Consider the following 17,345-nt stretch of genomic DNA (forward strand, 5'->3'; position numbering starts at 1 on the left):
TGTCGACATGTTTGATGAGGAGACTTATGTGGAGTAGGAGCAGGTGCCTATAAATGTGTTGTCACCCCCTGCGGGGCAGACACCGGAGTGGATGGACTTGTGGAAGGAATTACGCGAAAGTGTCGACTCCTTACATAAAAAATTTGCCGACATGCCAAATGCGGGGCAGCCGGCTTCTCAGCCCGTGCCTGCCCAGACGTCTCAAAAGTCATCAGGGGCTCTAAAACGCCCGCTCCCTCAGATGGCAGACACGGATACTGATACCAGTGTCGACGACGAAGAGACTACTGTAATGTCCAATAGGGCCACTCGTTATATGATTGAGGCAATGAAAAATGTTTTACACATTTCTGAGGTGACCCCAGGTACCACAAAAAAGGGTATTATGTTTGGGGAGAAAAAACTACCAGTAGTTTTTCCCCCTTCTGAAGAATTGAATGAAGTGTGTGAACTAGCGTGGGCTTCCCCTGATAAAAAAATTGGTAATTTAAAAAAAAAAAAATACTAATGGCGTACACTTTCCCGCCAGAGGATAGGTCACGTTGGGAAACACCCCCTAGGGTGGATAAAGCACTTACGCGCTTATCAAAAAAGGTGGCACTGCCGTCCCAGGATACGGCCGCCCTAAAGGAACCTGCTGACAGAAAGCAGGAGGCTCTCCAAAAAGCTATATATACACACACTGGTATTATACTGAGACCAGCTATTGCCTCAGCATGGATGTGCAGTGCTGCAGCTGCATGGTCAGACTCCCTGTCAGAAAACATTGACACCCTAGACAGGGACACTATATTGCTAAACGTAGAGCATCTTAAAGACGCTTTCTTTTACATAAGAGATGCACAGAGGGATATTTGCCGGCTGGCATCAAAAATAAGTGCACTGTCCATTTGTGCCAGGAGAGGGTTATGGACCCGACAGTGGACAGGTGATGCAGATTCTAAAAGGCACATGGAAGTTTTGCCTTATAAGGGTGAGGAGTTGTTCGGGGATGGTCTTTCAGACTTAGTGTCCACAGCAACAGCTGGGAAGTCAGCATTTTTGCCACATGTCCCCTCACAACCAAAGAGAGCACCGTATTATCAGGTGCAGTCCTTTCGCCCCCAAAAGAGCAGACGGGGTAGATGCGCGTCCTTTCTGCCCAGAGGCAGAGGTAGTGGAAAAAAGCTGCAGCATACAGCCACTTCCCAGGAACAAAAGTCCTCCCCCGCTTCTTCTGCTAAGTCCGCTGCATGACGCTGGGGCTCAGCAGGCGGAGCCAGGTAAGGTGGGGGGCCGTCTCAAAAACTCCAGCAATCAGTGGGCTCGCTCACAGTTAGATCCCTGGATCCTTCAAGTGGTATCTCAGGGGTACAGGCTGGAATTCGAGACATCCCCCCCCCCCCCCGCGCGGTTTCCTCAAATCTGCCTTACCAACGACTCCTTCAGAAAGGGAGGCTGTGTTAGAGGCAATTCACAAGCTGTATTCCCAGCAGGTGATAGTCAAGGTGCCCCTACTTCAACAAGGACGGGGTTACTATTCCACAATGTTTGTAATACCGAAACCGGACGGTTCGGTGAGACCCATTTTAAATTTGAAATCCTTGAACACATATTTAAGAAAATTCAAGTTCAAGATGGAATCGCTCAGGGCGGTTATTGCAAGCCTGGAAGAGGGAGATTACATGGTATCTCTGGACATCAAGGATGCTTACCTGCATGTTCCCATTTACCATCCTCACCAGGAGTACCTCAGATTTGTGGTACAGGATTGTCATTACCAATTCCAGACGTTGCCGTTCGGCCTGTCCACAGCACCGAGGGTATTTACCAAGGTAATGGCCGAAATGATGATACTCCTTCGGAAAAAGGGAGTTTTAATTATCCCATACTTGGACAATCTCCTGATAAGGGCAAGGTCCAGAGAGCAGTTGTTGGTCGGCGTAGCATTATCTCAGGAGATGCTACACCAGCACGGTTGGATTCTGAATATTCCAAAGTCTCAGCTGGTTCCGGCGACACGTCTACTGTTCCTGGGGATGATTCTGGACACAGTCCAGAAAAAAGTGTTTCTCCCAGAGGAGAAAGCCAAGGAGCTGTCGTCTCTAGTGAGAGGCCTCCTGAAACCAAAACAGGTGTCGGTGCATCATTGCACGCGAGTCCTGGGAAAGATGGTAGCTTCCTACGAAGCGATTCCATTCGGCAGGTTCCATGCCAGAACTTTTCAGTGGGACCTGTTGGACCAATGGTCCGGATCGCATCTTCAAATGCATCGGTTGATAACCCTGTCTCCAAGGACCAGGGTGTCTCTGCTGTGGTGGCTGCAGAGTGCTCATTTCAGAGAGGGCCGCAGATTCGGCATACAGGACTGGATCCTGGTGAACACGGATGCCAGCCTTCGGGGCTGGGGGGCAGTCACACGGGGAAGAAACTTCCAAGGACTTTGGTCAAGTCAGGAGACTTCCCTACACATAAATGTTCTGGAACTGAGGGCCATTTACAATGCCCTAAGTCACGACCTCCACCCGGGAGAGTGGGGACTTCATCCAGAAGTCTTCCAACTGATTGTAAACCGTTGGGAAAAGCCACAGGTGGACATGATGGCGTCCCGCTTAAACAAAAAGCTAGAAAAATATTGCGCCAGGTCAAGAGACCCTCAGGCGATAGCTGTGGACGCTCTAGTGACACCGTGGGTGTACCGGTCGGTTTATGTGTTCCCTCCTCTTCCTCTCATACCCAAGGTACTGAGGATAATAAAGAAAAGAGGAGTAAGAACTATTCTCATTGTTCCAGATTGGCCAAGAAGGTCTTGGTACCCGGAACTTCAAGAATTAATCTCAGAGGACCCATGGCCTCTACCGCTCAGACAGGACCTGCTGCTGCAGGGGCCCTGTCTGTTCCAAGACTTACCGCGGCTGGGTTTGACGGCATGGCGGTTGAACACCGGATCCTAAAAGAAAAGGGTATTCCGGAGGAAGTCATTCCTACGCTTATTAAAGCTAGAAAAGATGTAACCGTACAACATTATCACAGCATATGGCGAAAATATGTTGCGTGGTGTGAGGCCAGGAAGGCCCCAACGGAGGAATTCCAGCTAGGTCGATTTCTGCACTTCCTACAGTCAGGGGTGACTATGGGCCTAAAACTGGGTTCCATTAAGGTCCAGATTTCGGCTCTGTCGATTTTTTCCCAAAAAGAACTGGCATCACTGCCTGAAGTTCAGACACTTGTCAAGGGAGTGCTGCATATTCAGCCTCCTTTTGTGCCTCCAGTGGCACCGTGGGACCTCAACGTGGTGTTGGGTTTCCTAAAGTCACATTGGTTTGAGCCACTTAAAACCATGGATTTAAAATATCTCACGTGGAAAGTGGTCATGCTTTTGGCCTTGGCTTCGGCAAGGCGTGTGTCAGAATTACTGGCTTTGTCATGTAAAAGCCCCTATTTGATTTTCCATATGGATAGGGCAGAATTGAGGACTCGTCCCCAGTTTCTTCCTAAGGTGGTATCAGCTTTTCACTTGAACCAACCTATCGTGGTGCCTGCGGCTACTAGGGACTTGGAGGACTCCAAGTTACTGGACGTAGTCAGGGCCTTGAAAATTTATGTTTCCAGGACGGCTGGAGTCAGGAAGACTGACTCGCTATTTATCCTGTATGCACCAAACAAGATGGGTGCTCCTGCTACAAAGCAGACTATTGCTCGCTGGATTTGTAGCACAATTCAGCTTGCGCATTCTGTGGCTGGCCTGCCGCAGCCTAAATCTGTAAAAGCCCATTCCACGAGGAAAGTGGGCTCTTCTTGGGCGGCTGCCCGAGGGGTCTCGGCTTTACAACTTTGCCGAGCTGCTACTTGGTCAGGGGCAAACACGTTTGCAAAATTCTACAAATTTGATACCCTGGCTGAGGAGGACCTTGAGTTCTCTCATTCGGTGCTGCAGAGTCATCCGCACTCTCCCGCCCGTTTGGGAGCTTTGGTATAATCCCCATGGTCCTTACGGAGTCCCCAGCATCCACTAGAACGTCAGAGAAAATAAGATTTTACTCACCGGTAAATGTATTTCTCGTAGTCCGTAGTGGATGCTGGGCGCCCGTCCCAAGTGCGGATTGTCTGCAATACTTGTATATAGTTATTGTTAACTACAAGGGTTATTGTTGAGCCATCTTTTGAGAGGCTCTGTTGTGTTCATACTGTTAACTGGGTATATTATCACGAGTTATACGGTGTGGCTGGTATGAGTCTTACCCGGGATTCAAAATCCTTCCTTATTGTGTCAGCTCTTCCGGGCACAGTATCCTTACTGAAGTCTGGAGGAGGGTCATAGTGGGAGGAGCCAGTGCACACCAGGTAGTCCTAAATCTTTCTTAGCTGTGCCCAGTCTCCTGCGGAGCCGCTATTCCCCATGGTCCTTACGGAGTCCCCAGCATCCACTACGGACTACGAGAAATAGATTTACCGGTGAGTAAAATCTTATTTCTCTATCGTCCTAGTGGATGCTGGGGTTCCTGAAAGGACCATGGGGAATAGCGGCTCCGCAGGAGACAGGGCACAAAAAGTAAAGCTTTAGGATCAGGTGGTGTGCACTGGCTCCTCCCCCTATGACCCTCCTCCAAGCCTCAGTTAGATTTTTGTGCCCGGCCGAGAAGGGTGCAATCTAGGTGGCTCTCCTGAGCTGCTTAGAATAAAAGTTTAGTTAGGTTTTTTTATTTTCAGTGAGTCCTGCTGGCAACAGGCTCACTGCATCGTGGGACTAAGGGGAGAAGAAACGGACTCACCTGAGTGCAGAGTGGATCGGGTTTCTTAGGCTACTGGACACTAGCTCCAGAGGGACGATCACAGGTTCAGCCTGGATGGGTCACCGGAGCCGCGCCGCCGTCCCCCTTACAGAGCCAGAAGAGACGAAGAGGTCCGGTGAAATCGGCGGCAGAAGACATCCTGTCTTCAGACTAAGGTAGCGCACAGCACCGCAGCTGTGCGCCATTGCTCTCGGCACACTTCACACTCCGGTCACTGAGGGTGCAGGGCGCTGGGGGGGGAGCGCCCTGAGACGCAATATAACGGAATACCTTAGGTGGCAAAACAGAATACATCACATATAGCTCCTGGGCTATATGGATGTATTTTAATCCCCTGCCATTTTACACAGAAAAGCGGGAGATAGGCTCCGCCCCTTCACGACGTCCTTATCTCCTCAGCACACAAGCGCCATTTTCCCTCACAGCTCCGCTGGAAGGACGGCTCCCTGACTCTCCCCTGCAGTCCTGCTTCAGAATCAGGGTAAAAAAGAGAAGGGGGGGCATTTTTGGCAGCAAATAACGATAATAACAGCAGCTATAAGGGAATAACACTTATATAAGGTTATCCCTGTATATATATATATAGCGCTGGGTGTGTGCTGGCAGACTCTCCCTCTGTCTCTCCAAAGGGCTAAGTGGGGTCCTGTCCTCTATCAGAGCATTCCCGGTGTGTGTGCTGTGTGTCGGTACGCGTGTGTCGACATGTATGAGGAGGAAAATTATGTGGAGGCGGAGCAGTTGCCTGTGTTGGTGATGTCACCCCCTAGGGAGTCGACACCTGACTGGATGATTGTATTTAAACAATTAAGTGATAATGTCAGCAATTTGCAGAAAACTGTTGACGACATGAGACAGCCGGCAAATCAATTAGTGCCTGTCCAGGCGTCTCAGACACCGTCAGGGGCGCTAAAACGCCCGTTACCTCAGTGGGTCGACACAGACCCTGACACAGATACTGAGTCTAGTGTCGACGGTGACGAGACAAACGTAATGTCCAGTAGGGCCACACGTTACATGATCACGGCAATGAAAGAGGCATTGAACCTTTCTGACACTACAAGTACCACAAAGAAGGGTATTATGTGGGGAGAGAAAAAACTACCAATATTTTTTCCTGAGTCAGAGGAAATAAATGAGGTGTGTGAAAAAGCGTGGGTTTCCCCCGATAAAAAACAGCTAATTTCTAAAAAATTATTAGCATTATATCCTTTCCCGCCAGAGGTTAGGGCGCGTTGGGAAACACCCCCTAGGGTAGATAAGGCGCTCACACGTTTATCAAAACAAGTAGCGTTACCGTCTCCTGATACGGCTACCCTCAAAGAACCAGCTGATAGAAGGCTGGAAAATATCCTAAAAAGTATATACACACATACTGGTGTTATACTGCGACCAGCAATCGCCTCAGCCTGGATGTGCAGTGCTGGAGTCGCATGGTCGGATTCCCTGACCGAGAATATTGATACCCTGGATAGGGACAATATTTTGTTAACTATAGAACATTTAAAGGATGCACTACTATATATGCGTGATGCACAGAGGGATATTTGCACCCTGGCATCAAGAATAAGTGCTATGTCCATCTCTGCCAGAAGAGCGTTATGGACGCGACAGTGGTCAGGGGATGCGGATTCCAAACGGCACATGGAAGTATTGCCGTATAAAGGGGAGGAGTTATTTGGGGCTGGTCTATCGGACCTGGTGGCCACGGCAACGGCTGGAAAATCCACCTTTTTACCCCAGGTCACTCCACATCAGCAGAAAAAGACACCGTCTTTTCAAACTCAGTCCTTTCGTTCCCATAAGTACAAGCAAGCAAAAGGCCACTCTTTTCTGCCCCGGGGCAGAGGAAGAGGAAAAAGACTGCACCATGCAGCCGCTTCACAGCCCTCCCCTGCTTCTGCCAAGTCTTCAGCATGACGCTGGGGCTTTACAAGCAGACTCAGATATGGTGGGGGCCCGTCTCAAGAATTTCAACGCGCAGTGGGCTCACTCGCAAGTGGATCCCTGGATTCTACAGGTAGTATCGCAGGGGTACAAACTGGAATTCGAGGCGTTTCCCCCTCGTCGTTTCCTGAAGTCTGCTTTACCAAAGTCTCCCTCCGACAGGGAGGCAGTTTTGGCAGCCATTCACAAGCTGTATTCCCAGCAGGTGATAATCAAGGTACCCCTCCTGCAACAAGGAAAGGGGTATTATTCCACGCTGTTTGTGGTACCGAAGCCGGACGGCTCGGTGAGACCAATTTTAAATCTGAAATCCTTGAACACTTACATAAAAAGGTTCAAATTCAAGATGGAGTCACTCAGAGCAGTGATAGCAAACCGGGAAGAAGGGGACTATATGGTGTCTCTGGACATCAAGGATGCTTATCTCCACGTCCCGATATACCCTTCTCACCAAGGGTACCTCAGGTTTGTAGTACAAAACTGTCATTATCAGTTTCAGACGCTGCCGTTTGGATTGTCCACGGCACCTCGGGTCTTTACCAAGGTAATGGCCGAAATGATGATTCTTCTAAGAAGAAAAGACATTTTAATTATCCCTTACTTGGACGATCTCCTGATAAGGGCAAGATCCAGGGAACAGTTAGAAGTCGGAGTAGCACTATCTCAGGTAGTGTTACGTCAGCACGGGTGGATTCTAAATATTCCAAAATCGCAGCTGATTCCAACGACACGTCTACTGTTCCTAGGAATGATTCTGGACACAGTCCAGAAGAAGGTGTTTCTCCCGGAGGAGAAGGCCAGGGAGTTATCCGAGCTAGTCAGGAACCTCCTAAAACCAGGACAGGTCTCAGTGCATCAGTGCACGAGGGTCCTGGGGAAAATGGTGGCTTCTTACGAAGCGATTCCATTCGGAAGATTCCATGCAAGAACATTTCAGTGGGATCTACTGGACAAATGGTCCGGATCGCATCTGCAGATGCATCAGCGGATAACCCTGTCGACAAGGACAAGGGTGTCTCTCCTGTGGTGGCTGCAGAGTGCTCATCTACTAGAGGGCCGCAGATTTGGCATTCAGGATTGGATCCTGGTAACCACGGATGCCAGCCTGAGAGGCTGGGGAGCAGTCACACAGGGAAGGAATTTCCAGGGCCTGTGGTCAAGCCTGGAAACGTCTCTTCATATAAACATTCTGGAACTAAGGGCCATTTACAATGCCCTAAGTCAAGCAAAACCTCTGCTTCAGGGTCAGGCGGTGTTGATCCAATCGGACAGCATCACGTCAGTCGCCCACGTAAACAGACAGGGCGGCACGAGAAGCAGGAGGGCAATGGCAGAAGCTGCAAGGATTCTTCGCTGGGCGGAAAATCATGTGATAGCACTGTCAGCAGTATTCATTCTGGGAGTGGACAACTGGGAAGCAGACTTCCTCAGCAGACACGACCTTCACCCGGGAGAGTGGGGACTTCACCCAGAAGTCTTTCACCTGATTGTAAACCGTTGGGAAAAACCAAAGGTGGACATGATGGCGTCCCGCCTCAACAAAAAACTGGACAGATATTGCGCCAGGTCAAGGGACCCTCAGGCAATAGCAGTGGACGCTCTGGTAACGCCGTGGGTGTACCAGTCAGTGTATGTGTTCCCTCCTCTGCCTCTCCTACCAAAAGTACTGAGAATCATAAGAAGGAGAGGAGTAAGAACTATACTCGTGGTTCCGGATTGACCAAGACGGACTTGGTACCCGGAACTTCAAGAGATGCTCACGGACGAACCGTGGCCTCTACCTCTAAGAAAGGACCTGCTACTGCAGGAGCCTTGTCTGTTCCAAGACTTACCGCGGCTGCGTTTGACGGCATGGCGGTTGAACGCCGGATCCTGAGGGAAAAAGGCATTCCAGAAGAAGTCATCCCTACTCTGGTCAAAGCCAGGAAGGACGTAACCGCAAAACATTATCACCGCATTTGGCGTAAATATGTTGCGTGGTGTGAGGCCAAGAAGGCCCCTACAGAGGAATTTCAACTTGGTCGTTTCCTTCATTTCCTGCAAACAGGACTGTCTATGGGCCTAAAATTAGGGTCCATTAAGGTTCAAATTTCGGCCCTGTCGTTTTTCTTCCAGAAAGAACTGGCTTCAGTACCTGAAGTTCAGACATTTGTAAAAGGGGTCCTGCACATACAGCCTCCTTTTGTGCCTCCAGTGGCATCTTGGGATCTCAATGTGGTGTTGAGTTTTCTAAAGTCACATTGGTTTGAACCACTTTCCACTGTGGACTTAAAATATCTCACATGGAAGGTGTCGATGCTGTTAGCCTTGGCTTCAGCCAGGCGTGTGTCAGAATTGGCGGCTTTATCATATAAAAGCCCTTACTTAATTTTTCATTCTGACAGGGCGGAATTGAGGACTCGTCCTCAATTTCTACCTAAGGTGGTTTCTGCATTTCACATGAACCAACCTATTGTGGTACCTGCGGCTACCAGGGACTTAGAGGACTCTAAGTTGCTTGACGTTGTCAGGGCCTTGAAAATATATGTTTCCAGGACGGCTGGAGTCAGAAAATCTGACTCGCTGTTTATCCTGTATGCACCCAACAAGCTGGGTGCTCCTGCTTCTAAGCAGACGATTGCTCGTTGGATTTGTAGTACAATTCAGCTTGCACATTCTGTGGCAGGAGTGCCACAGCCAAAATCAGTAAAAGCCCATTCCACATGGAAAGTGGGCTCATCTTGGGCGGCTGCCCGAGGGGTCTCGGCTTTACAACTTTGCCGAGCAGCTACTTGGTCAGGGGCAAACACGTTTGCTAAATTCTACAAATTTGATACCCTGGCTGAGGAGGACCTGGAGTTCTCTCATTCGGTGCTGCAGAGTCATCCGCACTCTCCCGCCCGTTTGGGAGCTTTGGTATAATCCCCATGGTCCTTTCAGGAACCCCAGCATCCACTAGGACGATAGAGAAAATAAGAATTTACTTACCGATAATTCTATTTCTCGGAGTCCGTAGTGGATGCTGGGCACCCATCCCAAGTGCGGATTATCTGCAATACTTGTACATAGTTACAAAAATCGGGTTATTATTGTTGTGAGCCATCTTTTCAGAGGCTCCGCTGTTATCATACTGTTAACTGGGTTCAGATCACAGGTTGTACAGTGTGATTGGTGTGGCTGGTATGAGTCTTACCCGGGATTCAAAATCCTTCCTTATTGTGTACGCTCGTCCGGGCACAGTATCCTAACTGAGGCTTGGAGGAGGGTCATAGGGGGAGGAGCCAGTGCACACCACCTGATCCTAAAGCTTTACTTTTTGTGCCCTGTCTCCTGCGGAGCCGCTATTCCCCATGGTCCTTTCAGGAACCCCAGCATCCACTACGGACTCCGAGAAATAGAATTATCGGTAAGTAAATTTTTATTTTTTTGAGTGAGATAGTGAAACCTTTGTTTTCTGATGGCTCAATGTACTCAAACTTTGTTTAATACACAAAGTTATTAATTTTATTGTATTAAATGACCTTCAGGCTGTGTGTATAAGGTGTATATAAAACATAAATGCATTCTGTGCTGAGATTTAGGTCCCATTGCCATGATATCTCATTATGGGATGCAATTATTCCAAAATACGGAAAAATCCCATATCCAAAATACCTCTGGTCCCAAGCGTTTTGGATAAGGGAGACTCAACCTGTATATTCTCCTGGTACTTGCGTGGGTTTCCTCCGGGTTCTCCGGTGTCCTCTCACAATCCAAAAGTATACTGGTAGGTTAATTGGCTTCCAACAAAAATTAACCCTAGGGTGAATGTGTCTGTGTGTACATGTGATAGGGAATATAGAATGTAAGCTCCACTGGTGCAGGGACTGATGTGAATGGGCAAATATTCTCTGTACAGCGCTGCGGAATATGTGTGCGCTATATAAATAACTGGTAATAAATAAATTTTCCTTTCTTCTCCCCCTCCAGCGTTTGTAATGTGCAGAACAAATCCCATTCTCGCTCACAAAGTGACAGGCGATTGTCTACCAATGTGAGCATGGAGGCCACGTCGCCAGAATATCCCGGAAACACGAACACTGCGGATCTTGGGATGTCTATGCCCAGTTTGCCCCCGGAGAAGTTTTACCAGGATTTACTTGTAAGCTTTATTCACTTCATCCTTTTACAGTGCAATATGGGAACTGTCTAGTCCTGTTAAAGTCTGCAAGCTGCATCTAAACTGGATTTAGTTTGTTCTGTGAGTTTTAGGTGTATGCTCTGTTTTTAAGATAAATTGATCATTTATTGTGTGTCTTGTCTTTCCCCAGAGTCAAGTAAACCATTTGCTGAAGACCTCGTCCTCGGACAATGACGAGTCTTCTGAATATGGTTCCAGAGCTGGATCTGGCACCTGTGAATCTAATTCCGAGAAGAGCAGCGAGCATTTGTCATGTAACACCAGCCAGACTGAGCAGGGCAATGTACTTAAGGCCACGCTTAAGCAGCTGAAGTCATTTGGAGTGGATATGGACACAGAACCATCTGCAAGTAATCAAGACCGTTTGGATTCTGGAGACAATGCATGGTAACTCAATGACTGTGTGTCGGTCTTATCTGTCTTTTGCAGTACACCCTTCTTTACACTTGTTCCACCCGGAATTTCGGGTATACTTGTGTTCAAAACTATTTTATTAAAGATGCTTTAGAACAGATTTTTGACAATATAATCTGACAGAATTTTGGATATACATAACGGCCAGCACTATGAATATTCACTAAGTATAGTATTCAATATTCATTAAGTATAGTCTGTATGTTCTATTTCGCTAACGTCCTAGTGGATGCTGGGGACTCCGTAAGGACCATGGGGATAGACGGGCTCCGCAGGAGACATGGGCACTTTAAGAAAGAATTTAGGTTCTGGTGTGCACTGGCTCCTCCCTCTATGCCCCTCCTCCAGACCTGAGTTTGATACTGTGCCCAGACGAGCTGGGTGCTCTTCAGTGAGCTCTCCTGAGTTTGCTGAGAGAAAGTATTTTGTTAGGTTTTTTATTTTCAGGGAGCTCTGCTGGCAACAGACTCCCTGCATCGTGGGACTGAGGGGAGAGAAACAGCCCTACTCTCTGAAGCTAGGTCCTGCTTCTTAGGCTACTGGACACCATTAGCTCCAGAGGGATCGTACGCAGGATCTCACCCTCGCAGTCCGGTCCCGGAGCCGCGCCGCTGTCCCCATCGCAGAGCCGGAAGCTCATACTCACCGTATGAGAAGCAAAGAAGACTTCACAGGCGGCAGAAGACTCCGTGTTCTTCACTGAGGTAACGCACAGCACTGCAGCTGTGCGCCATTGCTCCACACACCTACACATACTCCGGTCACTGTAAGGGTGCAGGATGGGGGGGGGGGGGGGGGCAAAACACAATATAAACAGCAGCTACTGGGTTAACATTAAGTTACTGTGTTATTCCTGGGTTTATAGCGCTGGGGTGTGTGCTGGGATACTCTCTCTCTGTCTCTCCAAAGGGCCTTGTGGGGGAACTGTCTTCAGAGAGGGCATTCCCTGTGTGTGTGGTGTGTCGGTACGCTTGTGTCGACATGTCTGATGAGGAAGGCTATGTGGAAGCAGAGCGGGAGCAAATGAATGTGGTGTCTCCGCCGACGGCGGACCCCAGTCCCTGACAAGAGGGTACATATGTATGGGGAAAAGAAGCCGGAGGTGACCTTTCCCCCCTCACATGAGCTAAATGAGTTATGTGAAAAGGCTTGGGAATCTCCAGATAAAAAAACTGCAGATTTCCAAAAGAATTCTTATGGCGTATCTTTTCCCGCCAACGGACAGGTTACGCTGGGAATCCTCCCCTAGGGTGGACAAAGCTTTAACACGCTTATCCAAGAAGGTAGCCCTGCCGTCACAGGATACGGCTACCCTCAAAGATGCTGCTGATCGCAAACAGGAGGTTACCCTGAAGTCCATTTATACACATTCAGGTACCTTACTGAGGCCGGCAATCGCGTCGGCCTGGGTGTGTAGTGCTGTAGCAGCATGGACGGATACCTTATCTGAGGAAATTGATACCTTAGACTAGGATACTGTATTGTTGACCCTGGGGCATATTAAAGACGCTGTCCTATATATGAGAGATGCTCAAAGAGACATTAGCCTACTAGGCTCTAGAATAAATGCAATGTCGATTTCTGCCAGAAGGGTCCTGTGGACTCTGCAATGGACAGGTGATGTCGACTCAAAAAGGCATATGGAGGTTTTACCTTACAAGGGTGAGGAATTGTTTGGGGAGGGTCTTTCGGACCTGGTCTCCACAGCTACAGCTGGAAAGTCAAATTTTTTGCCTTTTATTCCCTCACAGCCTAAGAGAGCACCGTATTATCAAATGCAGTCCTTTCGATCACAAAGAAACCAGAAAGTCCGAGGTGCGTCCTTTTTTGCCAGAGGCAGGGGCAGAGGTAAGAAGCTGCACAACACAGCTAGTTCCCAGGAACAGAAGTCCTCCCCGGCCTCTACAAATTCCTCCGCATGACGCTGGGGCTCCACAGGCGGAGCTAGGCCCGGTGGGGGCACGTCTTCGGAATTTCAGCCACAAGTGGGTTCACTCCCAGGTGGATCCCTGGGCAATAGAAATTGTGTCTCGGGGATACAAGCTGGAATTCGAAGAGATGCCCCCTCACCGATACCTCAAATCGGCCCTACCAGCTTCCCCCCACGAGAGGGAAATAGTGTTAACTGCAATTCACAAATTGTATCTTCAACAGGTGGTGGTCAAGGTTCCCCTCCTTCAACAGGGATGGGGTTATTATTCGACCATGTTTGTAGTCCCGAAACCGGACGGTTCGGTAAGACCCATATTGAATTTAAAATCCCTGAACATATACCTGAAAAGGTTCAAGTTCAAGATGGAATCGCTGAGAGCGGTCATCGCAAGCCTGGAAGGGGGGGATTTTATGGTGTCTCTGGACATAAAGGATGCATACCTTCATGTCCCCATTTATCCACCTCATCAGGCGTACCTCAGATTTGTGGTACAGGATTGTCATTACCAATTTCAGACGTTGCCGTTTGGTCTCTCCACGGCACCGAGAATATTTACCAAGGTAATGGCGGAAATGATGGTACTCCTGCGGAAGCAAGGGGTCACCATTATCCCGTACTTGGACGATCTCCTCATAAAAGCGAGATCAAGAGAGCAGTTGCTGAACAGCGTCGCACTTTCTCTGGAAGTGTTACGGCAACACGGCTGGATTCCGAATATTCCAAAGTCGCAGTTGGTTCCTACGACTCATCTGCCTTTCCTGGGCATGATTCTAGACACAGACCAGAAAAGGGTTTACCTCCCGATAGAGAGAGCTCAGGAACTCATGACACTGGTCAGGAACCTATTAAAACCAAAACAGGTGTCAGTACATCACTGCACTCGAGTCCTGCGAAAGATGGTGGCATCATACGAGGCCATTCCCTTCGGCAGGTTCCATGCGAGGACCTTTCAATGGGACTTACTGGACAAGTGGTCCGGATCACATCTTCAGATGCATCAGTTAATCACCCTATCCCCCAGGGCCAGGGTGTCACTCCTGTGGTGGCTGCAGAGCGCTCACCTTCTCGAGGGCCGCAGATTCGGCATTCAGGACTGGGTCCTGGTGACCACGGACGCAAGCCTCCGAGGTTGGGGAGCAGTCACACAGGGAAGAAATTTCCAAGGTCTGTGGTCAAGTCAAGAGACTTGCCTTCACATCAACATCCTGGAACTAAGGGCCATATACAACGCCCTACGTCAAGCGGAGACCCTGCTTCGCGACCAACCGGTTCTGATTCAGTCAGACAACATCACTGCAGTGGCTCATGTAAACCGACAAGGCGGCACAAGGAGCAGGGTGGCGATGGCGGAAGCCACCAGAATTCTTCGCTGGGCGGAGAATCACGTAAGCGCACTGTCAGCAGTGTTCATCCCGGGAGTGGACAACTGGGAAGCAGACTTCCTCAGCAGACACGACCTCCACCCGGGAGAGTGGGGACTTCATCAGGAAGTCTTCGCACAGATTACAAGTCGGTGGGAACTGCCACAGGTGGACATGATGACATCCTGCCTCAACAAAAAGCTACAGAGGTATTGCGCCAGGTCACACCGTGGGTGTTCCAGTCGGTCTATGTATTTCCTCCTCTTCCTCTCATACCCAAGGTGCTGAGGATAATAAGAAAAAGAGGAGTGAGAACAATCCTCATTGTTCCAGATTGGCCACGAAGAACTTGGTATCCAGATCTGCAAGAAATGCTCACAGAGGACCCGTGGCCTCTTCCTCTATGACCGGACTTGTTGCAACAGGGGCCCTGTCTGTTCCAAGACTTACCGCGGCTGCGTTTGACGGCATGGCGGTTGAACGCCGGATCCTAGCAGAAAAAGGCATTCCGGATGAGGTCATTCCTACGCTGATAAAGGCTAGGAAGGACGTGACAGCTCAACATTATCACCATATATGGCGAAAATATGTTGCTTGGTGTGAGGCCAGGAATGCTCCTACGGAGGAATTCCAGCTGGGCCGTTTCCTTCACTTCCTACAGTCGGGAGTGACTTTGGGCCTAAAATTGGGTTCCATTAAGGTCCAGATTTGGGCCCTATCCATTTTCTTTCAAAAGGAGTTGGCTTCTCTACCTGAAGTTCAGACGTTTGTAAAGGGAGTGCTGCATATTCAGCCTCCTTTTGTGCCTCCAGTGGCACCTTGGGATCTTAACGTGGTGTTAAGTTTCCTGAAATCCCACTGGTTTGAACCACTTAAAACGGTGGAGTTGAAATATCTCACGTGGAAGGTGGTCATGCTATTAGCCTTGGCTTCGGCTAGGCGTGTGTCAGAGTTGGCGGCTTTGTCACATAAAAGCCCCTATCTGGTTTTCCATGTGGACAGAGCAGAATTGCGGATCCGTCCACAATTTCTGCCGAAAGTGGTTTCATCTTTTCATATAAACCAACCTATTGTGGTGCCTGTGGCTACTACTGACTTGGAGGATTCAGAGTTGCTGGATGTGGTCAGGGCTTTGAAGGTTTATGTAGCCAGAACGGCTAGGGTCAGGAAAACAGAGTCGTTGTTTATCCTGTATGCATCTAACAAGCTTGGTGCTCCTGCTTCAAAGCAAACTATTGCTCGCTGGATCTGTAACACGATTCAGCAGGCTCATTCTGCGGCTGGATTGCCGCTGCCAAAATCAGTTAATGCCCATTCCACTAGGAAGGTGGGCTCTTCTTGGGTGGCTGCCCGAGGGGACTCGGCATTACAACTTTGCCGAGCGGCTACTTGGTCAGGTTCAAACACTTTTGCAGAGTTCTACAAGTTTGATACCCTGGCTGAGGAGGACCTCTTGTTTGCTCAATCGGTGCTGCAGAGTCATCCGCACTCTCCCGCCCGTTTGGGAGCTTTGGTATAATCCCCATGGTCCTTACGGAGTCCCCAGCATCCACTAGGACGTCAGAGAAAATAAGATTTTACTTACCGGTAAATCTATTTCTCGTAGTCCGTAGTGGATGCTGGGCGCCCGTCCCAAGTGCGGACTTCTTCTGCAATACTTGTATATAGTTATTGCTTCAATAAGGGTTATGTTATGGTTGCATCAGGGTTTGACCTGATGCTCTGTCGTTTGTCATGCTGTTAACTGTTTTTTTTCACATGTTATACGGTGTGATTGGTGTGGCTGGTATGAATCTTGCCCTGGATTACCCAAATCCTTTCCTTGTACTGTCAGCTCTTCTGGGCACAGTTTCTCTAACAGGTCTGGAGGAGGGGCATAGAGGGAGGAGCCAGAGCACACCAGAATCTAAATTCTTTCTTAAAGTGCCCATGTCTCCTGCGGAGCCCGTCTATCCCCATGGTCCTTACGGAGTCCCCAGCATCCACTACGGACTACGAGAAATAGATCTACCGGTAAGTAAAATCTTATTATTTTTTTTTAAACAATATCTTGCTTATTGCCCTTTCGGCACTGCTAAACCTAAATCTATAACAAATGGCATACCATTCACAAATGTGAATAATCCACACTTCAGGACTTTGTTAGAGTCAAAGATATTAAAAATTAGGGTTTAAATAATTCAGAATTTGGGGATTTGGGTGGAATATCACAAGTTATACCCCAGAATAATGCAAAATTGGGGCAGTACGGATGTGTAATGATTAGCATTACTGCTACACTGCACTGAGGTCATGGGTTCAATTACCCCAGGGCCTAAACTGTGCTGCGTTTGTGTATTCTCCCCATACTTGTGTGGGTTTCTTACGGGTACTCTGGTTTCCTCCAAAGTTAATTTGCTCCTGACAAAACTTTAACCCTATTGTGTAAGTGTGTGCATTAGCAAACTATATGGTATCTGAAGGTAAGAACTAGTGGTTCTTATCTGTTGTCAAATTGTATGTTTCTAAGAGTTTGTCAGACTTCACTGAATTCTCCACGCTCTTTTGTCTGATGACCGGTGTACAAAACTCTCTGCCTGTTGTGCACAGGGCAGCAGCAGGCACACCATATGTCATCTACACAGAACAAAGAGAAAATGCAGGTGCACACTCCAAGTACTAAGAACACAGCTAATCAGAATAACTGATAACTCTGCAATTTGACATGGAGTAAAAATGAACTATTTAGCATAATTTGAGCCAAAAAATATGGGCCCACCTAC

At 48.6% G+C, this 17,345-nt stretch overlaps 1 protein-coding gene across 1 annotated transcript in view; it reads left to right on the forward strand.

The window, feature by feature from the left end:
• The window catches only part of STIL (STIL centriolar assembly protein), a 121,238-nt gene that overhangs the window by 101,715 nt on the left and 2,178 nt on the right, over positions 1-17,345 (forward strand). Inside the window, exons 15-16 of the mRNA XM_063939594.1 lie at positions 10,665-10,836; positions 11,006-11,262. Coding sequence (XP_063795664.1) covers positions 10,665-10,836; positions 11,006-11,262 — 429 coding nt within the window. The remainder of the gene's footprint in view (positions 1-10,664; positions 10,837-11,005; positions 11,263-17,345) is intronic.

Source organism: Pseudophryne corroboree, chromosome 9 (assembly GCF_028390025.1).
Source record: "Pseudophryne corroboree isolate aPseCor3 chromosome 9, aPseCor3.hap2, whole genome shotgun sequence".
Taxonomy (NCBI): Eukaryota; Metazoa; Chordata; class Amphibia; order Anura; family Myobatrachidae; genus Pseudophryne; species Pseudophryne corroboree.